We start from the raw sequence: 23,989 nt of genomic DNA on the forward strand, positions 1-23,989 counted from the left end.
CTCCTTTATATTGAGAGGCATCTACGGCTTTTCCTCTTTTTGTTATGTAAGCTCCCAAAATTTGACTTTAAAAGTGTTTAATTTCCACTTTAAGCTTCAATTTTTTCCCAATTTGTGTGAAATCATTCTTTTTAAAAACAGTTACACATTAGATGTATTTATTCATGTCTTACTTTGATCAATGTGTCAGTTTACACAACTTTCCACTTTCCGTCCATCATCTTTATAGCTCATTTTGACAGCTTTATGGCCAAGGTCAGGTTAAAGCGTCAGGATCATGGTTGTTATGCCACCTTTGCAGCAAAATGCAATTAGTCCTACTTGATATTTTTATGGCAAGGAGTTGTAATGCCAAAGTTATAAATTTCACTAATTTATGGTAACTTCAGACTTCAGTTTGGGCTGTCAAAGCTATAATCTACCAATATGTCACAAACCTGAACTAAGTATACTGGTCACAAATAATTTGTGTATGTTTCGACTGCTTAACCATGGGCACTCCCTAAAATATAAAGCATTGTAGTACAAGTATATAGTGTATACCAGTATATATCATTTCAGAGTCTACATGCCATGAGAAACATCCCCTACAGGTAGACATGGTCAGAAACGATACTAATGGAGGCTGAGAAGTTTAAATGATGCTCAAATGGTATTAAGGGGCCCAAAGTGTGCCAAGAAAATATCTACAACATCCCCATCATTAGACCACAACTGATCCATTGGGACAAGGCAAGACATGAAGCTGGTTTTCTTGTTGTTTGTAACAAATTCTGACCCTACTATAAAAATACTGCAGCAGAAATCAAGATACATCACGCCAGGCAACATTTTTCTCCAGTTTGTCCAGTTTTTGTGAGAGTCTTTGTGAACTGTAGCCTCAGTTTCCTGTTAGCTGACAGAAGTGGCACTACATATGATCTTCTGCTGCTGGAGTTCATCTGCTTCAAAAGTGCTGCATACATCGGCTATAACCAGTGGCTATATGAATTACTTTTGCTTTCCAATCAGCTCACAGCAGACTGGTCATTCTCTTCTGACCTCTGGCATCAACAAGCCGCTCACTCTCTAGTATTTTATAGTTTTTTCTCTGTATGAGATGGTTGGTTAGAGGCAAATCCCAGCGTTTTTTGTGATATTAACACCAGTTAGTGTGCCACCAATGACCATGCCACATTCAAAGTGACTTAAAATCCCCTTCTTTATCCTGATGCTTGATTTGAATTTGAGCAGGTCATGCAGTCAACCAAAACTCAGAATAAATCAGAGCAAATTACATGCGGCTCTAAATGGAAAGCACACGGGCATCTGTTTGTGCAAATATCAATCATTTGTTTTAATGCAATTCATTTGGGCTTGTTTTTCAGTGGTCCTAAGTACTCTTCGCCAGCTGTGCACTACCACGTCCATTCTCAGTGATCCATCCGTGCTCCCTGAAGAAGCCATCCAGGCCGTAACACAAACAAACTCTTAGATTCCTCCTGGAAGTGACCCAGAAGCCACCTGAACTTTTTTTTTAACCATCATAACATATCACTGGTTTGCCTTGTAGCCTTTCAGCAAGCTCACAGTCTTCCACAAATCCCAGAAAAGAGACTATGTTTGACTTTTGGGAACGAGACGCATGGTGCACCAAACAAAATGAGTGCAAAAATGAATTTTTAATCATATTTAAATAGAAGTAACTATGACTACCTTTAACTTTCAGATGATTTTCCTCTTTTAGTGTATTAGAAGCTGGCCCGTGTTGTTTTTATGTCTTGAGCAACAACTTGTATTTAAATTTAAGTTACATTTAAAAAATGTTAAGTCGCAAGATTGTGTTTCAAAAAGGGAAATACTGAATGTGAAGTTTATGTTCTCTTATGCAGTATAAGGACATCATTTCTTTCCTTTCACAAGATTATCAGATGTTTTGGGGGTTTTTTGTATTGTTTTTTTTAATCTAGCTAGAAGTACAATTTATTTGGAGGTTCAAACACCTCCCATTGAGGAGATTGAAATATATTAAAGTTGAATACTTATATGTTGGAAATTGCCAGTCCTGTCCTGTTCTGTTCACCGTCCCTCGTTTACTCAGGTGAATGTTATCTTGTCAGTTCATAGCAGCTTTTTTTTCCGTCCCTGCTCTGCCCATTTCTACTGAGCTCACCTGCAAACAACACAAGGATGAATGTTGCAGGCCGCAGCACGATGCCGCAGCATTACTGTCAGCGCCCACAAGACGCGTAACTGAACTAGCAGTACAGATTTTGCATACACTACTGTATATTCCTGCATCTACAGTGTTACAGGATCTTCAGTGTGCAGTAGGGGTCTTTCTGGTTCTTTACTGATCACTCAGGGCTACGCTAATCATCTAAGAACAAGTCGAGCCAGGATCCTTCTCAGCAGGAACACGTACTGTCTGTAAGGGTACAGGTTTCACTTACCTGCTGTTTCTTTCCTTCTCACGGGTACACTTATTCAAAGCAAACACAGATAAAAAAGCAATGCATTGGAGGAAGCGCAAAGAAACACACCCAAAGCCATATCCAAGAGTATTCTCAGTCTGTTGTGTTACTGGCATAATGTTTTTATGGAGTACTCTGCTTTGTGGAGAGCTTGAGGGTTAGACACTGTGTGAGTGCAGCTGGCAGCCTTGAGGTCAAAGTGTGCCTGCATGTGATCTTTGCCAGCGGATTCGTCTCTTTATCTTCTTTTGTGGTTCAGCACTCCTCAGGCAGATGTTGTGAGTTCTTTTTTTTCTTTTTCTTTTATTGTGCAGAACAACTGAGTTTACAGTAGCACAATGCACCATGTTTAATAGACGAATGTGCAGCTTTTTGTGTGTGCAGTTCTTTTCTTTTTTTATTTATGATTGGATTGCACGAGTCTTTTATAGGGGAAGTTGTGCTCTTGTGTTCCTTTGTAAGCTGCTCAGTTCACAAAAAAATGGAGAATGCAGTGATGAACACTTAAATGAACAGTTTGGTGTTGCAAGTCAAATATATAGAGTTCAGATATGATTTACTACTATTTGATGATGAAGATGCACCTCTGAATGCAGCTAGGCTTTCTCTTTAAATAGTTTTGTAGTTGTTTCTCCTCTTTTGAGGATGTTTCTGTGCTGTTTCTATTACACTGTTTTCTTTCCTCTCTCTCTAGTGATCTTTACTTTTGTGTTTCTTTGTGTGGATTTGTTTTGGATGATGTACAGGATGACGCAGATTGGATCTGCTTATGTTCGACTCCCCACATTTAGTATTGTATTGTTGGTTTTATGAAGAAAAGATATTTTCTTATGCTGGATACGACCGTTTCTTTGTTCTCTTCCCAAATGTCTACATGCAACATGATGGAAAATGCCTTAAATGATTCAGAATCACAATAAATACAACAAAACTGAAAACTTTGTCTTCTCATCACTTTAATTTCAATACAAAACATTTGCTCAATAGGATCCATGACCAGGTATCAGATTTAACTAAATATTTTCAATAAAAGAACATTAGTAGCCGACCAATCAGTGAATTCTAAACGTAGCTTTGCCGAGCCATTCGTCCACAAGCTCCAGCAAGCACTTGGCGTACACATAGCTGTCCAAGTCCTGCTTGAAGGAGGGTAGTCTGCATGGGTGGGAGACCGTATTGCCGGTCCAGAGATGCACCACATCACGTATGATCTGGCAGATGTAGTGCAGCTGTGACGACAGCTCCGGGGTGAACTTTGACACCTTTGCCATGTGGCACTCGAAGGAGCATAGCTGGTGAGCGGTAAGGTGCCGCTGCTCCGGCTTGATCACCTCTGAAATGTTCAGGGTGAAGCAGGTGATGTTGAGAAGCAGTCCAAAAGCATCCTGCAGGAGAATCCATGAATATACAACTCAGTAACTACTCATCGCTCTTTGTGTGAAACTGATGATGATGTGTTGTTATTTTTGTAACACAAACACATGAAAATGATCCACAGAAGAATTTGAAACTGACAGACAGTTCAAATACAGCTCTTAATTCATCACTTTCAGTCCCAGGAAGAGTTTATTATGCCTTTCTCTGTTTTCTAATGTAAAGTTATAATGTTTACATTTTTTTAAAACCAGCTGCTAAAAATAGAGCAAAAGTCTTGATAATGCCTTTAATGCATCAACATACACTCATGGTCTGTGGCGTCACCAGCTCCTCATGTCCATATAATCAAGGGAGCACAGCCTACAACTGGTATTGCTTGTAACATCCTAATACCAGTGTATGCACCTCAAATAACCTGATATGACTATAAAAGCTTTAATTTACTAAACCAGTGGTGGACTACCTATAACCTCTCTTTAAAACACAGTTTACCAGCTCAGTTTAGTTTCAGCAGAGACAGAATCAAGTTAAAAACATCAGTTTCTTTTATAAAGTCTAAATTCTTCCCTCATTATGTAATACTAATGATCTTTGTAAGCATCAGAAGCCTTACCAAGTGCTCCAGCGCGCTACGTATCTTTACCCTAATCATCCGGATGCTGGCATTCAAGGCACGCTCGGCTGCCCTGTTTCCAACAGCCTCACAGTTTGCTTTCACAGCCAGCAGGCAGAAGAAGATAAGGACTGCAGCAGCAGCATGAAAGGGAACACAGTGGAGATTAATTAGATTGATTACACTGAGCAAGTTTGTTGACCAAAAACTCGAGTCGAGCTGCAGCCTGCTTTCAAATGACACAGCCTCACTTCAGGATGCTTACCAGCACGGAAATTCATGACAGCAGGAGGCTTTGGTTGACCACGGGCTCTGATGAGACACTGTGGTCCATCTTTCAAGGACCACTTTTATTGAGGCTTTTCAGATAAAGATCATTCTTTTCCTTTGGGTGTGGCTTTCAGAGCAAGAATTTTAGGAGTCAGTGTTTCTCTTCTGGGGCTTTCCTTTGTAAAGAAATTCCTTCAAAAAAAAAAACAAAAAACAGACACTTCTCGTAACAGGTAGTCAACCAAAACAGATTAAATCTGTAATAACTGGACAAAAAAAGAAAAGTGTACATACAAGAATTAAAGGTGGGTACCTTTGTGCTTTACCCTCATTTGATCTTATTTCCTGTGATCTCTCATGCAAAATCAAATAAGTAACTCTTTAGAAAAATGCCAAAACTGTTTCAGGGTTAGCTTGAATGCAATTTTTTTCTATCTTTGACCTTTACCATTGTCCTTTAAGGCCAGCGTATGATTCTCAGCTGCTACTAAGAGGCCCAAATTGTGGCAAGAACCTATCCCCACATCATCACATCACCAACAGCCAGATACAAAGCAGGATGAATCCACCAAATCCTGACCCTACCATCTGGATCCTGCAACTCAAGACTCACCAGACCAGCGTTTTTTCCAGTCTTCTATTGTCCAGTTTTGGTGAGTCTGTATGAATTGCTGCCTAAGTTTCTTGTTCGCAGCTGACAGGACTGGCACACAGTACAGTCTTCTGCTTATGTAGGCCATCTGCTTCAAAGGGAAGGAGCCTGAGCTAATGTGTGAGGTTGAGCAGTACCGGCTAGATATAGTCGGGCTCACCTCAATACAGGGTTTGGGCTCCGGAACCAGTCTCCTGGAGAGGGGCTGATCTCTGTCTCAGTGTGGGACTTCGAAGGCAGCCGATTCAGGAGGAACAATGCGGTTTTTGTCCTGGTTGTGGAACACTGGATAAACTTTTTAACCTCTTGAGGATACTTAAGGGTGCATGTGAGTTTGCCCAACCAGTCTACATGTGTTTTGTGGACTTGCAGAAGGCATGTATGGGGTCTCTGGCCCTTGCTACGGGCCATTCGATCCCTATACAATTGTTGCAAGAGCTTGGTCTGCATAGCCAGCAATAAGTTGGGTCCCAAGGGTGGCTAGCCCTTCCCTTATAGATATATATAGGGTGAGGAGTTTGGCCATCTGGCAGGGGCTCAGAGTAAAGCCACTACTCCTCTACATCGAAAGGAACCAGTTGAGGTGGTTCAAGCATTTGACATCCCCACACTCGTGAACAAGACCCTGAGATACTTAAACTCCTCCACTTGGGGCAGTTACTCGTCCCTGACTCGGAGTGGGTAGTCCACCCTTTTCTGGCTGAGGACCGTGGCCTCAGACTTGGAGGTGCTAATTCTCATTCACACCGTTTCTCACTCGGCTGTGAACTGCTCCAGAGCAAGCTGGAGGCCACCACCTGATGAATCCAACAGAACCATATCAGATATCAAAAGCAGAGATGAGATCCTGACACCATCTAAGTGGTAGCCATGTGTAGTTAGTCCCTGTATTGTTGAGGGGTGAATTAAAAATGTATTTAATTTTTAATCCTTCGTGCTCCAGTCTGTGTCCTTTGGCTAAGTTGCACTGCTCTCTCTTGGCAGAAGAAAAAGAAAAAATACTTTTTTTAAATATCATATTTAGATAGAAGTAACTATCATTACATTGGAAGCTGATCCTTATTTTTTATTTGTCTGACAGAAGAATATTTAACTTCATTTAATATATTTAACTTCCTGTGCTTTCTAAAAGTATAAAAAACAAAGTATAAAACTTTGACTTTGGTTGTTTTAGATCTTTTAGTCTTAATATAAAGATTTTTAGTGTGTTGTGTACATTTCTAATGTGCTGCCAGACTTGTTTGCTGGACTAAAAGAGTGGTTAACTGACCAAACTGAGTAATGATGACTGGATAAGTCAGCCTGCAGCTGGAAGCTGGTGGCTTAGGCCCACTTGGTGGCTGTAATTGGAATTACAGGCTGAAGGCTGATTACATCTGCACAATACACTGGGCAGATGCTGGAGTCTTGTGGAGCTTATAGGAAGTGATATCAGATGGGAACTGTGCAGAAGAAGGACAGCTCATTTCCTGTGGGTCTGGCTGCTGTTAGAGAATGAGAAGAGATCGGGAAACAGCCTGCTGGACAGTTGCAAGGACTGGACTGTGCTGTAACTCAGTGGACTGGGCTTTTGTTTTTATTTTGCTGTATTCAGGTACCTGTGTAGTGTACTTTGTCAATGGAATTTCCCCTCAGTTCTTAAGGAGTGTAATAACTATTTTTTTATTATTTTTAATCATCCATCAATTCACTTTCTTATCCGGGACCGGGTTACAGAGGCAGCAGCCTAAGCAGAGAAGCCCAGACTTCCCTCTTCCCAGCCTCCTCCTCTAGATTTTCCAAGGAAACGCCAAGATGTTTTCAGGCCAGCAGAGAGATATAATCTCTCCAGGGTGACCTGGGTCTCTCTGGGGCCTCCTGCCGGTGGGACATGCCCTGAATACCTCACCCAGGCAGCATCCTTTTCATATGCCCGAACCTCCTCACCTGGCTCCTTTCATTGTGGAGGAGTAGTGGCTCTACTCTGAGCCCTTCTTAATGATTATATTCCTCCCTCTATCTATAGGGGAGAGGCCATCCACCCTTCAGAGAAAGGTCATTTCTGCCGCTTGTATCAGCGATCTCATTCTTTTGATCAGTACCCACAGCTTTTGACCATAGGTGAGGGTGGTGACATAGATCGACTGGTAAATGTTTGACATGTTTAGCCGCATGTTCTCCTTAAATTGCTGGCTGTCTGAGTGGTGTCCCAGAAACGATGTGGGCTTCATAGATAATTGGCAAACCTTCTGGAGGAAACCTGGTCTTGTTAGGAGAGACAGCATCCATCCCACTTTGGATGGAGCAGCTCTCATTTCTAGAAATATGGACAAATTTATTAAACCCCCCAAAATATGACTATCCAGAGTTGGGACCAGGAAGCAGTTGCAGTCTTACACGCCTCTCTGCAGCTTCTCTCCTCCTGCTATCCCCCCAAAAACCCATCTCCATAGAGACTGTGTCAGCTTCCAAAAAGACAAAAAACAAACTAAAAACCAGCAACAAACAACTTAAACATAAACAATTACAAAGAAAGAACAATACAGTATCCACATCTGAACCAAAGAGTAAAACAGTGAAATGTGGATTATTAAATATTAGGTCTCTCTCCTCCAATTCTCTGTTAGTACATGACATAATAATTGATCAACAAATTGATTTACTCTGCCTTACAGAAACCTGGTTGCAGCAGGATGATTATGTTAGTTTAAATGAATCAACACCCCCGAGTCACTCTAACTACCAGAAATCTCGAAGCACAGGCCGAGGGGGCGGTGTGGCAGCAATTTTTCACACCAGTCTATTAATTAATGAAAGACCAAGACAGACTTTAAATTCATTTGAAAGCCTGATGCTTAACATTGTCCACCCCAGCTGTGAAACTCAGAAACCAGTCTTACTTGTTATCATCTATCGTCCACCTGGGCCTTACACAGAGTTTCTGTCTGATTTCTCAGACTTTATATCTAATTTAATTCTGAGGTCAGATAAAATAATTATTGTGGGTGATTTTAACATCCATGTAGATGCTAAAAATGACAGCCTCAACATGGAATTTAATCTGTTATTAGACTCAATTGGTTTCTCTCAAAATGTAAAAGAATCCACCCACCACTTTAATCACACTCTAGATCTTGTTTTAACATATGGCATAGAAACTGAACATTTAACAGTGTTTCCTGAAAACCCTCTCCTGTCTGATCATTTCTTGATAACATTTACATTTACAATAATTGATTACACAGCAGTGGAGAGAAGACTTTATCAAAGTAGATGTCTTTCTGAAAGCGTTGTAACTAAGTTTAAGAATATAATCCACCCACTGTTATCATCGTCAATGCCCTGTACCAACATAGAGCAGAGCAGCTATCTGAACGCTACCCCAACAGAGGTCGATTATCTTGTTAATAATTTCACCTCCTCACTACGTACGACTCTGGATATTGTAGCTCCAGTGAAAACTAAGGTCTCTAATCAGAAGTACCTGACTCCGTGGTATAATTCTCAAACACGTACCCTAAAGCAGATGACTAGTAATCTGGAGAGGAAATGGCGTGTCACAAATTTAGAGGATCATCATTTAGCCTGGAGAAATAGTTTGTTGCTTTATAAGAAAGCCCTCTGCAAAGCCAGAACAGCTAACTACTCATCACTGATTGAAGAAAATAAGAACAACCCCAGGTTTCTCTTCAGCACTGTAGCCAGGCTGACAAAAAGTCAGAGCTCTTTTGAGCCAACCATCCCTTTAACGTTAACTAGTGATGACTTCATGAACTTCTTCACAAATAAAATTGTTATCATTATCAGAAAAATTACCAATAATCATCCCACAGATGTAATATTATCTACAGCTACTCTTAGTACCATTGATGTTAAGTTAGACTCTTTTTCTCCAATTGATCTTTCTGAGTTAACTTCAATAATTACTTCCTCCAAACCATCAACGTGTCTTTTAGACCCCATTCCTACAAAACTGCTCAAAGAAGTCCTGCCATTAATTAATTCTTCGATCTTAAATATGATCAACCTATCTCTAATAATTGGCTATGTACCACAGGCCTTCAAGCTGGCTGTAGTTAAACCTTTACTCAAAAAGCCATCTCTAGACCCAGCAGTCTTAGCTAATTATAGGCCAATCTCCAACCTTCCTTTCATATCAAAAATCCTTGAAAGAGTAGTTGTCAAACAGCTAACAGATCATCTGCAGAGGAATGGTTTATTTGAAGAGTTTCAGTCAGGTTTCAGAGTTCATCACAGCACAGAAACAGCTTTAGTGAAGGTAACAAATGATCTTCTTATGGCCTCTGACAGTGGACTCATCTCTGTGCTTGTCCTGCTAGACCTTAGTGCAGCATTCGATACTGTTGACCATAATATCCTATTAGAGCGATTAGAACATGCTGTAGGTATTACAGGTACTGCACTGCAGTGGTTTGTGTCATATCTATCTAATAGACTCCAATTTGTGCATGTAAATGGAGAGTCCTCTTCACATACTGAGGTTAATTATAGAGTTCCACAGGGTTCAGTGCTAGGACCAATTCTGTTTACATTATACATGCTTCCCTTAGGCAGCATCATTAGTAGACATAGCATACATTTTCACTGCTATGCAGATGACACCCAGCTCTGTCTGTCCATGAAGCCAGATAACACACACCAATTAGTTAAACTGCAGGAATGTCTTAAAGACATAAAGACCTGGATGGCCGCTAACTTTCTGCTTCTTAATTCAGATAAAACTAAGGTTATTGTACTCGGCGCTGAAAAGCTTAGAAATATGGTATCTAACCAGATTCTTACTCTGGATGGCATTACCTTGGCCTCCAGTAACACTGTGAGGAACCTTGGAGTCATTTTTGACCAGGATATGTCCTTCAACGCACATATTAAACAAATATGTAAGACTGCGTTCTTCCATTTGCGCAACATCTCTAAAATTAGAAATATCCTGTCTCAGAGTGACGCTGAAAAACTAGTTCATGCATTTATTACTTCCAGGCTGGACTACTGCAATTCATTATTATCAGGATGTCCAAAAAACTCACTGAAAAGCCTTCAGCTAATCCAAAATGCTGCAGCAGGAGTACTGACAGGGACTAGAAAGAGAGAGCATATTTCTCCTGTTTTGGCTTCCCTTCATTGGCTTCCTGTTAAATCCAGAATTGAATTCAAAATCCTGCTCCTCACATACAAGGTCTTAAATAATCAGGCCCCATCTTATCTTAATGACCTTGTAGTACCATATCACCCTATTAGAGCACTTCGCTCTCGCTCTGCAGGCCTACTTGTTGTTCTTAGAGTATTTAAAAGTAGAATGGGAGGCAGAGCCTTCAGTTTTCAGGCCCCTCTTCTGTGGAACCAGCTTCCAGTTTGGATTCGGGAGACAGACACTATCTCTACTTTTAAGATTAGGCTTAAAACTTTCCCTTTTGCTAAAACATATAGTTAGGGCTGGACCAGGTGACCCTGAATCCTCCCTTAGTTATGCTGCAATAGATGTAGGCTGTCGGGGGATTCCCATGATGCATTGAGTTTTTCCTTTCCAGTCACCTTTCTCACTCACTATGTATTAATAGACTTCTCTGCATTGAATCATATCTGTTATTAACCTCTGTCTCTCTTCCACAGCATGTCTTTTATCCTGTCTTCCTTCTCTCACCCCAACCGGTCGCAGCAGATGGCCGCCCCTCCCTGAGCCTGGTTCTGCCGGAGGTTTCTTCCTGTTAAAAGGGAGTTTTTCCTTCCCACTGTCACCAAAGTGCTTGCTCATAGGGGGTCATATGATTGTTGGGTTTTTCTCTGTATCTATGAAGCGCCTTGAGGCGACTTTTGTTGTGATTTGGCGCTATATAAATAAAATTGAATTGAATTGAATTGGATTGAATTAAATTGAGAGCTTTTTCACGGTCAGCTCTCTCTAGGTACTACTACGGAGGACCGTGGCCTCAGACTTGGAGGTGCTAATTCTCATGACCACATTTTCACACACGGCCATGAACCGCTTCACTGCAAGCTGTAGGGCACCACCTGATGAAGCCAACAGAACCACATCATCTGCGAAAAGCAGAGACGAGATCCTGACCCCACCTAAGTGGAAGCCTTCTATAGTTTGTTCCTGTAATAAATACATTTTTAATAAACAATTTAAAATGTATTTATTTTTTATTCATTATTGCTCCAGTCTCTGTCCTTTGGCTAACTTGTAGTGCTTGCTCTCTGCCTACCTAAGATTTAGATGCAGAGTTCCTAGCCTCTGTAAAACATGGGTGGCACTGAAAAATAAGCAGAAAGTTTAATCTAGCCTTTTACAGGTTTAAGAGCAGCGATCATTGCCCAGACCTGAGACACAAAATATGATGAGGATATTAGTATATCTTGGTAGACCTTAGATGCCTAATTTAAGGGCCAGGTGGGGATATGGGGGTGAAAGGAACAGATTTAAGGAAGTTTTAATTTTAATTTAAGGATTTTAAGATGGTAAGACTTGTGTGCACTGGGGCCTCTCGGAGACTAAGGTGAAATGTGAGGATTCAGGGTTAGAAAGAAAAGAGTGCTGCAAATGTTGCTCACTGGTTCAAGTGGTCACCTTTATTGAGGTTTGAGGTATGCAGGTGATACTATATGAGCTTTAGGCCCAGGACTGTTACTGGGGCAAGGATAGGAGGGAGCTCAAACTTAGCTGAGGCTAAGCTTGGCAGGACTTCATAGCTATGCTAATAACACTGAGATTATTTAGGTGACCTGGATTTGACTGTATATTTGTGAAAATTGAGCTTGCCTTTGCTGATGTGAGTCATGAGCCTGAAGGTAGACTTGTAGTCAAGACCGCCTAATCCGAGACCAAGACAAGACCAAGACCAGAGGGTATCGAGACCAAGACAAGACCAAGACCAGAGGGTATCGAGACCAAGACAAGACCAAGACCGAGACGAGACGAGACCAAGACCAAGACCGAGACAAAAAAAAAGTCTTTAAACTGCAGCCAGATGCTGCTTCGTTTACGGGTCTCGGGCATATTTATGTGTTTTTGCTTTCGCACAGCCCTCCTCACCACTGTCTACTGTCTCACTCACTCACTGAAAGGACTGACGCATGCTCCACTTGACTGTTGCGTCTCTCACCCTCTCTGTTTTTCACATAATGATATTATCCTATATCCTCGCATGTGATTGGCCACAATATGGAGGGATTGGAGCGTAGCTGAGCCACTGTGTGAGAGCTGAGCAGCCAAAGGAAATTAAGTGGGGGTAGAAATGACTGAAAGATTATTAGGCTCTGTTTTGAGCTTTGTTCAAAAAAGAATGACTTCATATATATATATATATATATATATATATATATATATAGTTTTTTAATTAAGCAGCAAGGCAGAACAAAGTCGGGCCTGTATCAAGACACAGGGACTAAACCCCAATTCAACCAGACCCAGAACTGATCCAGAATTAAAACAGGACTACAACAGTAACCAAGACAGAACCAGAACTAGATGATAGCAGCACTAAAAATCATCTTAGACCTGCACTACACTTATTTTTTAATTGTACCAAAGTACACTATTTAGATTCTGAAAAGTTTATATAATTATTTAGCCTTGTTGAGCAAACAAGCCTGCATAACTTAATAAATATAGAATTTTAAAAGTAACAAACGCTATCTAAAAAGATACAATAGGTACGAGATACATGTTCTGATGAGTTTTTGGCAAACAACCATTTGACTAACATGTGTGTCTCACCTGCTCTTGTTCCATCTCTGTTCTGTCGTCATTTTCGTCGTCTCTCTCCCTCTCTGTTCCTCTCACTCCCTCTTTGTGCTGACAATCAAACCAAACACAAATATACAGTGGAAACCAGATATTTACATACTCTTCAGATAAAAACACAAACACTTTTTAATTGTAACATCAAATCAGACTAAATGTTTATTTTTTTAGATTGATAAATATAAAAAACATATTTGTTAACTTTAAGAGTAAAGAGAGAAACTGTCTGTATTTCTTAATTGTAAATGGCACCAAATTGTATTCAAAATTGAGCCACACTTATGGAGCTCCACAATTCTTTTCCAGAATTATTTTCCAGGTGTTTTGGTTGACATCTCTTGATTTTTCAAAGAAACTTTCCCATTTCAAAGAAACAGGCTCTGTGTTTTGCCTTATATGCATCCACAGCTGTGCCACCAATTTACCCACATGGACTCTACTAACCAATCAGAAGCTTCTTAAGCTCAGAATGGAATCATCTGGAGTTTTCTTAATTAATCTTAATTAACAATAAACTTAGTGTATATGTACTCCTACATTTGATGAAAGTGATTAAAATAGACAGCTCCCTCTTTTTATTCTGACATTTAACTAATTCAAAAGACATTGCAACATTTATTTATCTAAAACAAAAGTTTACTCTAAATTGATGTTTAACAGTAAAAAAAAGGTTTTATGTTTTCTCCCTAAAGTGTATGTAAATATCTGGTTTCAACTGTGACTATACTGCTGTGTATTGAAATTCCTCTTGTTTTGCATAGATATACTGAACATACAACAACAACATACAAAGCATAATATATAAAATAACATCTACCTGAGTTTTTTCTTTGAAAGAAGCTCCTTATGTCCATTGTTGTGTTCATCAGTACACAACTGAAACCGATTTAGAGAGTTTGTTTAGCCGTGGAGGGTAACAACTGAAAATATGAGATGTAAGCTAAGACTCTCTAAAAAAATCAGCATTGTCGTTCGGCTTTTTATTTATCCATTTGTTGATTCACTCGAAGAGTAAGTAACGCAACCAAGTGATCAGTTTGATATCAATCTTTTGTGATACACCGTCATATTTACATTATTAGTTCAGTACGAATGATTTCCGTTGGTACCTGGTCAAACTTAAGCTCTCCTCTGCAGCAAACTCGCAGGCAGCAGCTTCTCCCCCCTCGCTCACATGGGTGCTGTGCTCAGTCGCCTAGTGCCAAAGCTCGGATCATACCAAAATCAGGGGGAATTTACGACGGTGCGCTCTGTGCTTCGTGTGTTGTTTTTGTTTTATACAGTTGTCAGTCAGGCATCTAACAAACAAATTACACTCCAAAAAAACCCATGCTTCTGAAAAAATGACCCGGGCTTAAGCCCAGTAAGACACCCCCCGCTCCGCTGATGGTTGACTCCAAATCTCCCGAACACTATGTCGATTTGAGAGCGCAAGACCGAGACAGCGAGACCAAGACCGAGACCAAGACAAAAGTCCGTCGAGACCAAGACCGAGACCAAGACAAAAGTCCGTCGAGACCAAGACGAGACCAAGACCACGTAAAAGTGGTCTCGAGACCGGTCTCGAGACATCCAACTCTACCTGAAGGGTGGGTCAGGGACCACCACCCCAATTTTTTTTTTGCTTATGCGTTTGCCAGACACAAGTTGGCAAAAGTTGTTACGTGCACGAAAAAGGTTTGACCTTAATCTTTGACCTTAACGGCTCATGTATCCAAGCTGATGCATGACCTTTTGAGACTTTTACATCATCAGTGTGATTTTTTTTACCTGTTAGAAAAAAACAAAACAATTACAAAATATATTTTATGCAATAAACTAAAAAAAGACACATAGCAAAGCAAAAAAAACAAATTAAACAAATTAAAGCTCATGCATGTAATTTTTATATATATATATATATATATATACATACATACATACACACACAGTGGGGCAAAAAAGTATTTAGTCAGCCACCGATTGTGCAAGTTCCCCCACTTAAAATGATGACAGAGGTCAGTAATTTGCACCAGAGGTACACTTCAACTGTGAGAGACAGAATGTGAAAAAAAAATCCATGAATTCACATGGTAGGATTTGTAAAGAATTTATTCGTAAATCAGGGTGGAAAATAAGTATTTGGTCAATAACAAAAATACAACTCAATACTTTGTAACATAACCTTTGTTGGCAATAACAGAGGTCAAACGTTTACTATAGGTCTTTACCAGGTTTGCACACACAGTAGCTGGTATTTTGGCCCATTCCTCCATGCAGATCTTCTCAAGAGCAGAGATGTTTTGGGGCTGTCGCCGAGCAACACGGACTTTCAACTCCCGCCACAGATTTTCTATGGGGTTGAGGTCTGGAGACTGGCTAGGCCACTCCAGGACTTTCAAATGCTTCTTACGGAGCCACTCCTTTGTTGCCCGGGCGGTGTGATTTGGATCATTGTCATGTTGGAAGACCCAGCCTCGTTTCATCTTCAAAGTTCTCACTGATGGAAGGAGGTTTTGGCTCAAAATCTCACGATACTTGGCCCCATTCATTCTGTCCTTAACACGGATCAGTCGTCCTGTCCCCTTGGCAGAAAAACAGCCCCATAGCATGATGTTTCCACCCCCATGCTTCACAGTAGGTATGGTGTTCTTGGGATGCAACTCAGTATTCTTCTTCCTCCAAACACGACGAGTTGAGTTTATACCAAAAAGTTCTACTTTGGTTTCATCTGACCACATGACATTCTCCCAATCCTCTGCTGTATCATCCATGTGCTCTCTGGCAAACTTCAGACGGGCCTGGACATGCACTGGCTTCAGCAGCGGAACACGTCTGGCACTGCGGGATTTGATTCCCTGCCGTTGTAGTGTGTTACTGATGGTGACCTTTGTTACTTTGGTCCCAGCTCTCTGCAGGTCATTCACCAGGTCCCCCCGTGTGGTTCTGGGATCTTTGCTCACCGTTCTCATGATCATTTTGACCCCACGGGATGAGATCTTGCGTGGAGCCCCAGATCGAGGGAGATTATCAGTGGTCTTGTATGTCTTCCATTTTCTGATGATTGCTCCCACAGTTGATTTTTTCACACCAAGCTGCTTGCCTATTGTAAATTCACTCTTCCCAGTCTGGTGCAGGTCTACAATTCTTTTCCTGGTGTCCTTCGAAAGCTCTTTGGTCTTGGCCATGGCGGAGTTTGGAGTCTGACTGGTTGAGGCTGTGGACAGGTGTCTTTTATACAGATGATGAGGTCAAACAGGTGCCATTCATACAGGTAACGAGTGGGGGACAGAAAAGCTTCTTACAGAAGACGTTACAGGTCTGTGAGAGCCAGGGATTTTCCTTGTTTGAGGTGACCAAATACTTATTTTCCACCCTGATTTACAAATAAATTCTTTACAAATCCTACCATGTGAATTCATGGATTTTTTTTTCACATTCTGTCTCTCACAGTTGAAGTGTACCTCTGGTGCAAATTACTGACCTCTGTCATCATTTTAAGTGGGGGAACTTGTACAATCGGTGGCTGACTAAATACTTTTTTGCCCCACTGTATATATATATATCTCAAATTTCTAACAAATACTTAATGGTGCAGGCTTTGAAGGGCCTTGCTTCTGACACTAGATAGATGGATGAGGGTGACTACTACTACTTTATTGGGTCAGCAAATAAAGTAGTTCCCTAGTCCTTTAAGTGTGGCTAGAGTCTTCACATCATCAGAGTTTTGTCTTTTCCATGTGCTTTAGGTAGTAGGTGAAGTTGTGCCAGAAAAATTTATTGAAGGATGGAAAGGGACATGCCACTCCTCCACAGACTTTGGTGCTCCGCTACACTAAACTTGCAACAACCGCCTGCCCGGCAAAGATCAGATGAAGATCAAGATGTCAGGACTACCATCATTAAAGTGCTTTGGGGTGTCACAGGGGACAGTATTTGGATCAATGTGCGTTATAACTTGTATTTAAATTTCAATTGGTTTTAAAAATTTCAAGTCACAAGAATGTGCGTGTTTTTTTTTTAAAGAAATATGAAGCAAAGTTTTTATCCAACATTTGTTTGCTGTTTCTGGTTGATGTAGAGTATTCAGAATCACAATAAATACAACAAAATGAAAACTTGGAGTTCTTTTCCCTTTATCTTTAATAAAAATAATTTGGTTATTAATAAATAAATACAACCAGGATATCTGTGATGGCTGCAATTACAGCCACACAGTGGTAATACCCACCATGTTCGCAGAGGCTTACAAGTAACATTGCATTCACATTTGTCTTTCTTTAAATATAGGCATTAGTTTACAGGACAATAAATAACTGGTTTTTGTTTAGAGTTAATTCACATATCCACATAACACTGTATTCTAAAATAAGTGCACACATTTTAGTTTACACTGTTATGTATGATTAATCTTTTGTTTTCTGAGTTACCTTAGTTGCAGCTGTTCCAGTCCCTTGATTAAGGAGCCAAGAGGTGGAAAAGGGGCGGAGCGAGTTTTAAAGGAACACTACAAATTGGTTTATGCCATAACTCGGGACCATGGGGGGGAATTGGAGTTCATTATGTTTGGTTTAGTTAGGTTTTGTGTATTTTACCCCTTCTCCTGTTTTTGTGGGCTGATCAGCCACTATTTAAGTTTCCCCTTTGTCTCGTTAAGTTAGGTCAGTTTGTTTGAGTTATCAGTACTGTTGTCAACTTTGAGTAGAGTTTTGTTATTTTGACCTCTTTTATGGGCCCAAGATTTTGATTCTTTTTGGCATGAGTTAGCTAATTATGTTTTTTGGGTTAAATAAAAAATCTTTTTTTTGGACTTTAACCTGTGCCTAAGTTTCCTTCACTGCTCGGTCCATCACAATATCAGATTTCAATAAATATTTTAAATAAATTAGAACATTGGGGATTTCTCATATCTCTCAAGTGTCGAGCGAGACAGCAAACTAAATGGGGCCTAAGAGAACGCCGACCGCTGAGGAAATTGAGGACATCAAAAAGTCACTGGACTTTTTAACTGAAGAAACATCAGCTATCAAGCTACAGCAGAAATATATCTGGACATTGTCGAGGAGATAAAGTCGCTTCGCAATCAGAATGCAGAGGAGGAGAAACGGATTGTCTATCTGGAGAGCAGGGTCTCGGACCTGGAGCAATATACCAGAATGAACGATGTGATCATCACAGGGCTACACATAAAACCCCGGTCATATGCTCGGGCTGTGACTGCTGACACCAAAGAGGAGCATGGAGAACTGGATGTTAGCTCTGCAGAGCAACAGGTAGCTGGTTTCTTGCAGTCAAAGGAATCGACCTGGACTGTAATAACATCGAGGCATGCCACCCTTTGCCCAGGAGAAACGCTAGTGATAAACCAGCTGTCATCATAAGATTTGTAAACAGGAAACACAAGAATGCACTGCTGAAGCAGGGGAAAAAACTAAAGGGATCGAACGTCTACATGAATGACCATCTAACTAAATACAACGCTGACATGACTAAGAAAGCACGACTCCTAAAGAAACTGGGTAAAATTCAAAATACATGGACTGCAAACTGTAAAATATTTATTAAACTCAACAGCACACCGGAGGAAGCCAAAGTGCTGGTCATCAAACGCATCCAGGATCTGGAAAAAGATTAACATGTCACATGACTACAAATGCAAGGAGCTGAACAAACAATCAACATTCATCAAAGCAGGTAAAAGAAGATAACAACGGAAGCTAAAGCACAACATATTAAATCATGGAACAATCAACTAATTTAACATCTGGGAATTATACACTGCTATCACAGAGGATTGCTAATCATGAGAATCTGGAGTTAAATTCGCCACAAAACACGGAATACAATACACACTTCACAGAGCAGGACATTGATCCAGAATTGAACTTTTTTAACATCAGAAACACCTGCTGCTATTATACTGAAGAATAATTCAATAAAACTGTCAAGGCTGACTGCAAAATATCCATAATCCACTTTAATAGTAGAAGTTTATATGCCAATTTTCACAAAATAAGAGAATATTTAAGCAAATTTGCACATCCATTCAGTGTGATTGCAGTATCTGAGACGTGGATTAATATGGAGAAAGGAGTGGACTTTGAAATAGACGGATATGAATTAAATTTTATAAACAGAAAGAATAAGAATGGTGGGGGTGTGGCTTTGTTTGTGGACAAAAATTTAAAATACAGGGTGGTGGAAAAAATGACGGTGGTGGTGGATAACATATTAGAGTGTGTAACAATAGAAATTAGTATGGAAAAAAAGAAAAATGTCATTGTAAGTTGTATATATAGAACACGAGGTTCTAATATTGAAATATTTAAGGAGTGGGTAGATAAAACATTTATTAGGACAAATCAAAAAGTTATGTTCATTTGTGGGGATTTCAACATAGACCTATTAAATCCAAACAAACATAGTATGACAGATGAGTTTATTAATACAATGTATAGCATGGGACTCTGTCCAGTGATTACTAAACCCAGCAGGATTACAGCACAGTCGGCAACCTTAATAGACAATATATTTACTAATGAAATAGAAAACAGATCTATAAGTGGTCTCCTAATTAATGACATCAGTGATCATCTACCTGTTTTTGTAGTGTATAACAGCAATTACAGAAAGGTCAAACAGGAAAATACAACAAAATACAAACCTCTCCTGCTTAGTGCTGAAGTCCACTATCAACTCCTTTGTCCTCCTTCTAAACGTCAGTAAGACAAAGGAGTTGATAGTGGACTTCAGCACTAAGCAGGAGAGGAACTACCAGACCCCCGTCATCAACGAGTGCCCAGTGGAGAGAGTGGACAGCTTCAAATACCTCGGAGTTCACATCACGCAGGACCTGTCATGGTCCTGTCACATCAACACCGTGGTGAAAAAGGCCCGTCAGCGTCTCTACCACCTCAGACGCTTGAGAGACTTCCGACTGCCCCTCAAGGTGCTCAGGAACTTTTACTCCTGCACCATAGAGAGCATCCTGACGGGAAACATCTTAACCTGGTTCGGGAACAGCACCATGCAGGACAGACGAGCTCTACAGAGGGTTGTGCGTTCAGCTGAGCGCACCATCCGCTCAGAGCTCCCTGACCTGCACTCAATCTACAGCAGGCGGTGCTGGACCAAGGCCAGGAAGATCGTGAAGGACCTCAGCCATCCCAACAACGGACTGTTCTCTCTGCTGAGGTCAGGAAAGCGATTCCGCTCCCTGAAGACCAACACAGAGAGACTGAGGAGGAGCTTCTTCCCGCAGGCGATACGGTCTCTCAATCACACCACCAAACAGTACTGACCCACACATATAGTTCTTACACACACTGGACACTCTGGACATTGTTTTCACTTCATCACTTAAACCACTTTAAGCATATTTGCACTGCACAAGACACTATATAATGTGGATTGCACAACACTGGACATTATATTCCTCATTTCCAGTTAATACTTGTACAGCTGCTGTTACTGTGTGTATATATATATTTATATTTCTTCATACATTCTTATATATTTCTATATGGTGTATTTTGTTGTACAGTTATTTTATTTTCAATCTTATAATATTTTATCTTATTCTTTCCCAGTTAAATTTACCCTTCATTCTAATTTGTGTTGTACAGTTATCTCATTCTTAACTTAATTTTTATATTTTATTTTATTTTATTCCTTCCTGGTTAAATTTACCCTTTTTAGTTTTCATATTTATTTCCTATCTTATTCATAGCCTTTTCTTTTTTTCTTTAGGTCACGAGCAGTTGTCTAAGCATTTCACTGCATATCGTACTGTGTATGACTGTGTATGTGACAAATAAAAATTTGAATTTGAATTTCAGTGAGAACAGAGGAGTCCATAAATGCATTTAAAAGTGATTTACATAAGCAAGAATGGGAGATGCTGTATAAGGAAAAAATATTGATAAAGCTTATGAAATTTTTTTTAGGAAAATTTAAACTGTTATATGATAGCTGTTGCCCAGTAAAGAAATATAGTAAAAAAACAAAAATATGCAGCATGCCCTTGGATCACAAAAGAATTACAAAATGCATGTAAAAAGAAAAATACCTTATATAGAGAATTTATAACAAACAGAAGTACAGAAGCTGAAAATAAATACAAGAAATATAAAAATAAATTAACTAGTATTTTGAGGTCATGTAAAAAGGAATATTATGAGAAATTATTAAATATGAATAAAAATAATATTAAAGGGATTTGGAAAACATTAAATACCATCATTAAAAATGGTTCTAGGCAGTCAAATTATCCTTCGTATTTCGTTAATAATGATAGAAATATTAGTAACATGAGTGATGTGGTTAATGAGTTCAATAAATTCTTTGTAAGTGTTGGGCCAGATTTGGCTGATACAATTCCTGATATAACAGATTCTGCAGAGAAAGAAACTAAACTCATTGACTGTAATCCTCATTCAATGTTTTTAACGGTGGTAGAAGAAAAGGAAATCATTGATATTGTTGGGAAATCACAAACAAAAAATTCTACAGACTCTGATGACATTGACATGGAAATCGTTAAGAAAGTGATCAATGGCATCTCCAAACCCTTAACACACATTTGCAATTTGTCTCTACAAACTGGTGCATTCCCAACACAAATGAAAACAGCTAAAGTAATACCACTGTTTAAAAATGGAGATAGACACCAATTCACAAATTACAGGCCTGTTTCTCTACTTTCACAATTTTCAAAAATACTGGAAAAAGTTTTCATTAATAGACTTGACAAATTTGTAGATAAACACAAAATAATAATGGACAGTCAGTATGGTTTCAGACCAAATAGATCAACATCTATGGCATTAATGGAACTAATTGAAAATATCACCAACAATATAGATCAAAGACAATGCACAGTTAGTGTTTTCATTGACCTAAAAAAAAAGCTTTTGACACAATTAATCATGAGTACTATGGTATTAGAGGAGTGGTGCTAGAGTGGGTCAGGAGTTATTTGAGAGACAGGCAACAATTTGTGAAGATTGGTGAATATCAATCAGAGTGCCTGGACATTGTTTGCGGAGTTACACAGGGGTCAGTATTGGGACCAAAGCTGTTTATCCTCTACATCAATGATATATGTAAAACATCTGATATATTACAGTTTATTTTATTTGCAGATGATACAAATATTTTTTGTGCTGGAGAGAATTCACAGCAGCTTTTGGAAATTGTCACACAAGAAATGATTAAACTGAAAACATGGTTTGACAGAAACAAGTTATCACTAAATTTGAAAAAAACTACATTTATGTTATTTGGAAATTGTAAAAAAAGATGCCGGAGTAAAATTGTTAATAAACAATGTTGAAGTAGAGCAAGTTTCTGATACAAAATTTCTGGGTGTGATAATAGATAACAAAATCTGCTGGAAACCTCACATAAAGCATATACAAGCTAAACTGTCAAGAAGCATCTCTGTACTGAGTAAAGTTAAACATTTTTTGCCTTCCAAATCACTCCGGGTACTTTACTATTCACTTATATTGCCATATTTAGAATACTGTGTGGAAATCTGGGGAAATACATACAAAACTTCACTTCAACCACTATGTAAAACTCAGAAAAAAGCAATCAGGATGATTACTAAAGCAGGATTTAGAGACCATACTAACATCATGTTCTTGAAATTAAAAATTCTGAAGTTTATGGATCTTATAAAATATAAAATTGCAAAAATTATGTACAAAGCCAGATACAATATGTTACCAGGAAATGTACAGAGGATGTTTTTTGACAGAGAAGGGGACTATGAATTGAGGGGAAAATTAAATCTGAAGACTCTTAAAGCACGGACAAAGGTTAAGACCTTTTGTGTTACTATTTATGGGGTAAAACTGTGGAACAGTTTTATTGTGGACCTACAGCAATGTTCAAGCATTAGTCAGTTTATAAAGATGTTTCGAAAACGGATTTTGGAAGAATATGAAACTGATAAAGTTGATCACCCATTGTATATATAACTATGCTAAATTGTATCTAAATTATATCTATCACTGTAGCTATGTTTATACATGTTCTCCTTGTTTATTGTGTGGGGTAAGTGATGATGGGAATTAGGTGAATAGTGGGATTCAATAGAATGTTGAGCATGGGGTAGGGATTAATAAGTATGTTATACTTCTTCCTACTCCATTTCAGACCTAATAATTGTCATTTCATGTCATTTAGACTCTGTTTTATTTTATTTATTTTATTTTTTGTTTTATCTGAGCACATACGTGTGTGTATTTACATATATATTCATATTTGTAAATACAAGTATGTGTACTTGTGTATATATTGTTTTTTTTTCTGTATATGTCTGAAATAAATAAAGATACAATACAATACATTAGCAGCCGACAAATCAGTGAAATCAAAAGTTCGCTTTGCCGAGCCATTTGTCCACAAGCTCCAGCAAGCACTTGGTGTACACATAGGCATCCAAGTTCGGCTTGAAGGAGAGTGGACTGTAGGTCTGGGAGACCGTCATGCCGGTCCAGAGCTTTTCGGCATCCTGCATGGTCTGGCAGATGGCCTGTAGCTGAGATAACAGCTCTGGGGTGAACTTTGACACCTCTGCTATGCGGCTGTGGAAGGACGAGAGCTGGTGAGCGGTGAGGTGCTGCTGCTCCGGCCTGACCAGCTCCGAAAAGTTCAGGGTGTGGCAAGAGATGTTGGGAAGCACCCCGGGAACATCCTGCAGGAAAATCAGTGAGTTACAAGCTGCAGGCGGTTCAAATACAGCCGTCAATTTATCACCTTCAGTGCCAGAAAGGTTGAAAGGCTGTCATTGTTCCCTAAAGTGCAAATTTATATTTTCACATTATTTTTTCCAAACCGGCTGCCAAAGCCCCCCAAAACTTTCAGTTTACTTTAGAAAAGGAAGCTGAGAA

The 23,989-nt window shown here is 39.5% G+C and overlaps 1 protein-coding gene, 1 long non-coding RNA gene and 1 pseudogene across 4 annotated transcripts in view; 2 read left to right on the top strand and 1 right to left on the bottom strand.

The window, feature by feature from the left end:
- The window catches only part of mlxip (MLX interacting protein), a 29,581-nt gene extending 26,190 nt beyond the window's left edge, over window positions 1–3,391 (top strand). For all 3 annotated transcript variants that reach the window (XM_085179678.1, XM_085179680.1, XM_085179679.1), the window contains exon 17: window positions 1,368–3,391. In XM_085179678.1, the coding sequence (XP_085035804.1) occupies window positions 1,368–1,474 (107 nt within the window). In that variant the 3' untranslated portion in view covers window positions 1,475–3,391. The remainder of the gene's footprint in view (window positions 1–1,367) is intronic.
- Window positions 2,737–6,312, bottom strand: LOC146506748 (uncharacterized). Its single transcript, XR_014877148.1, has 2 exons — window positions 4,444–6,312; window positions 2,737–3,838 (listed from the first exon to the last, which is right to left on the bottom strand). It is a non-coding gene; the product is annotated as an uncharacterized LOC146506748 (long non-coding RNA).
- An 11,636-nt stretch (window positions 6,313–17,948) lies between these two features.
- On the top strand, window positions 17,949–19,008 carry LOC146506749 (uncharacterized; annotated as a pseudogene).
- The last annotated feature ends 4,981 nt before the right edge of the window (window positions 19,009–23,989 follow it).

Source organism: Neolamprologus multifasciatus, chromosome 12, assembly GCF_963576455.1.
Source record: "Neolamprologus multifasciatus chromosome 12, fNeoMul1.2, whole genome shotgun sequence".
In the NCBI taxonomy this organism is placed as follows: domain Eukaryota; kingdom Metazoa; phylum Chordata; class Actinopteri; order Cichliformes; family Cichlidae; genus Neolamprologus; species Neolamprologus multifasciatus.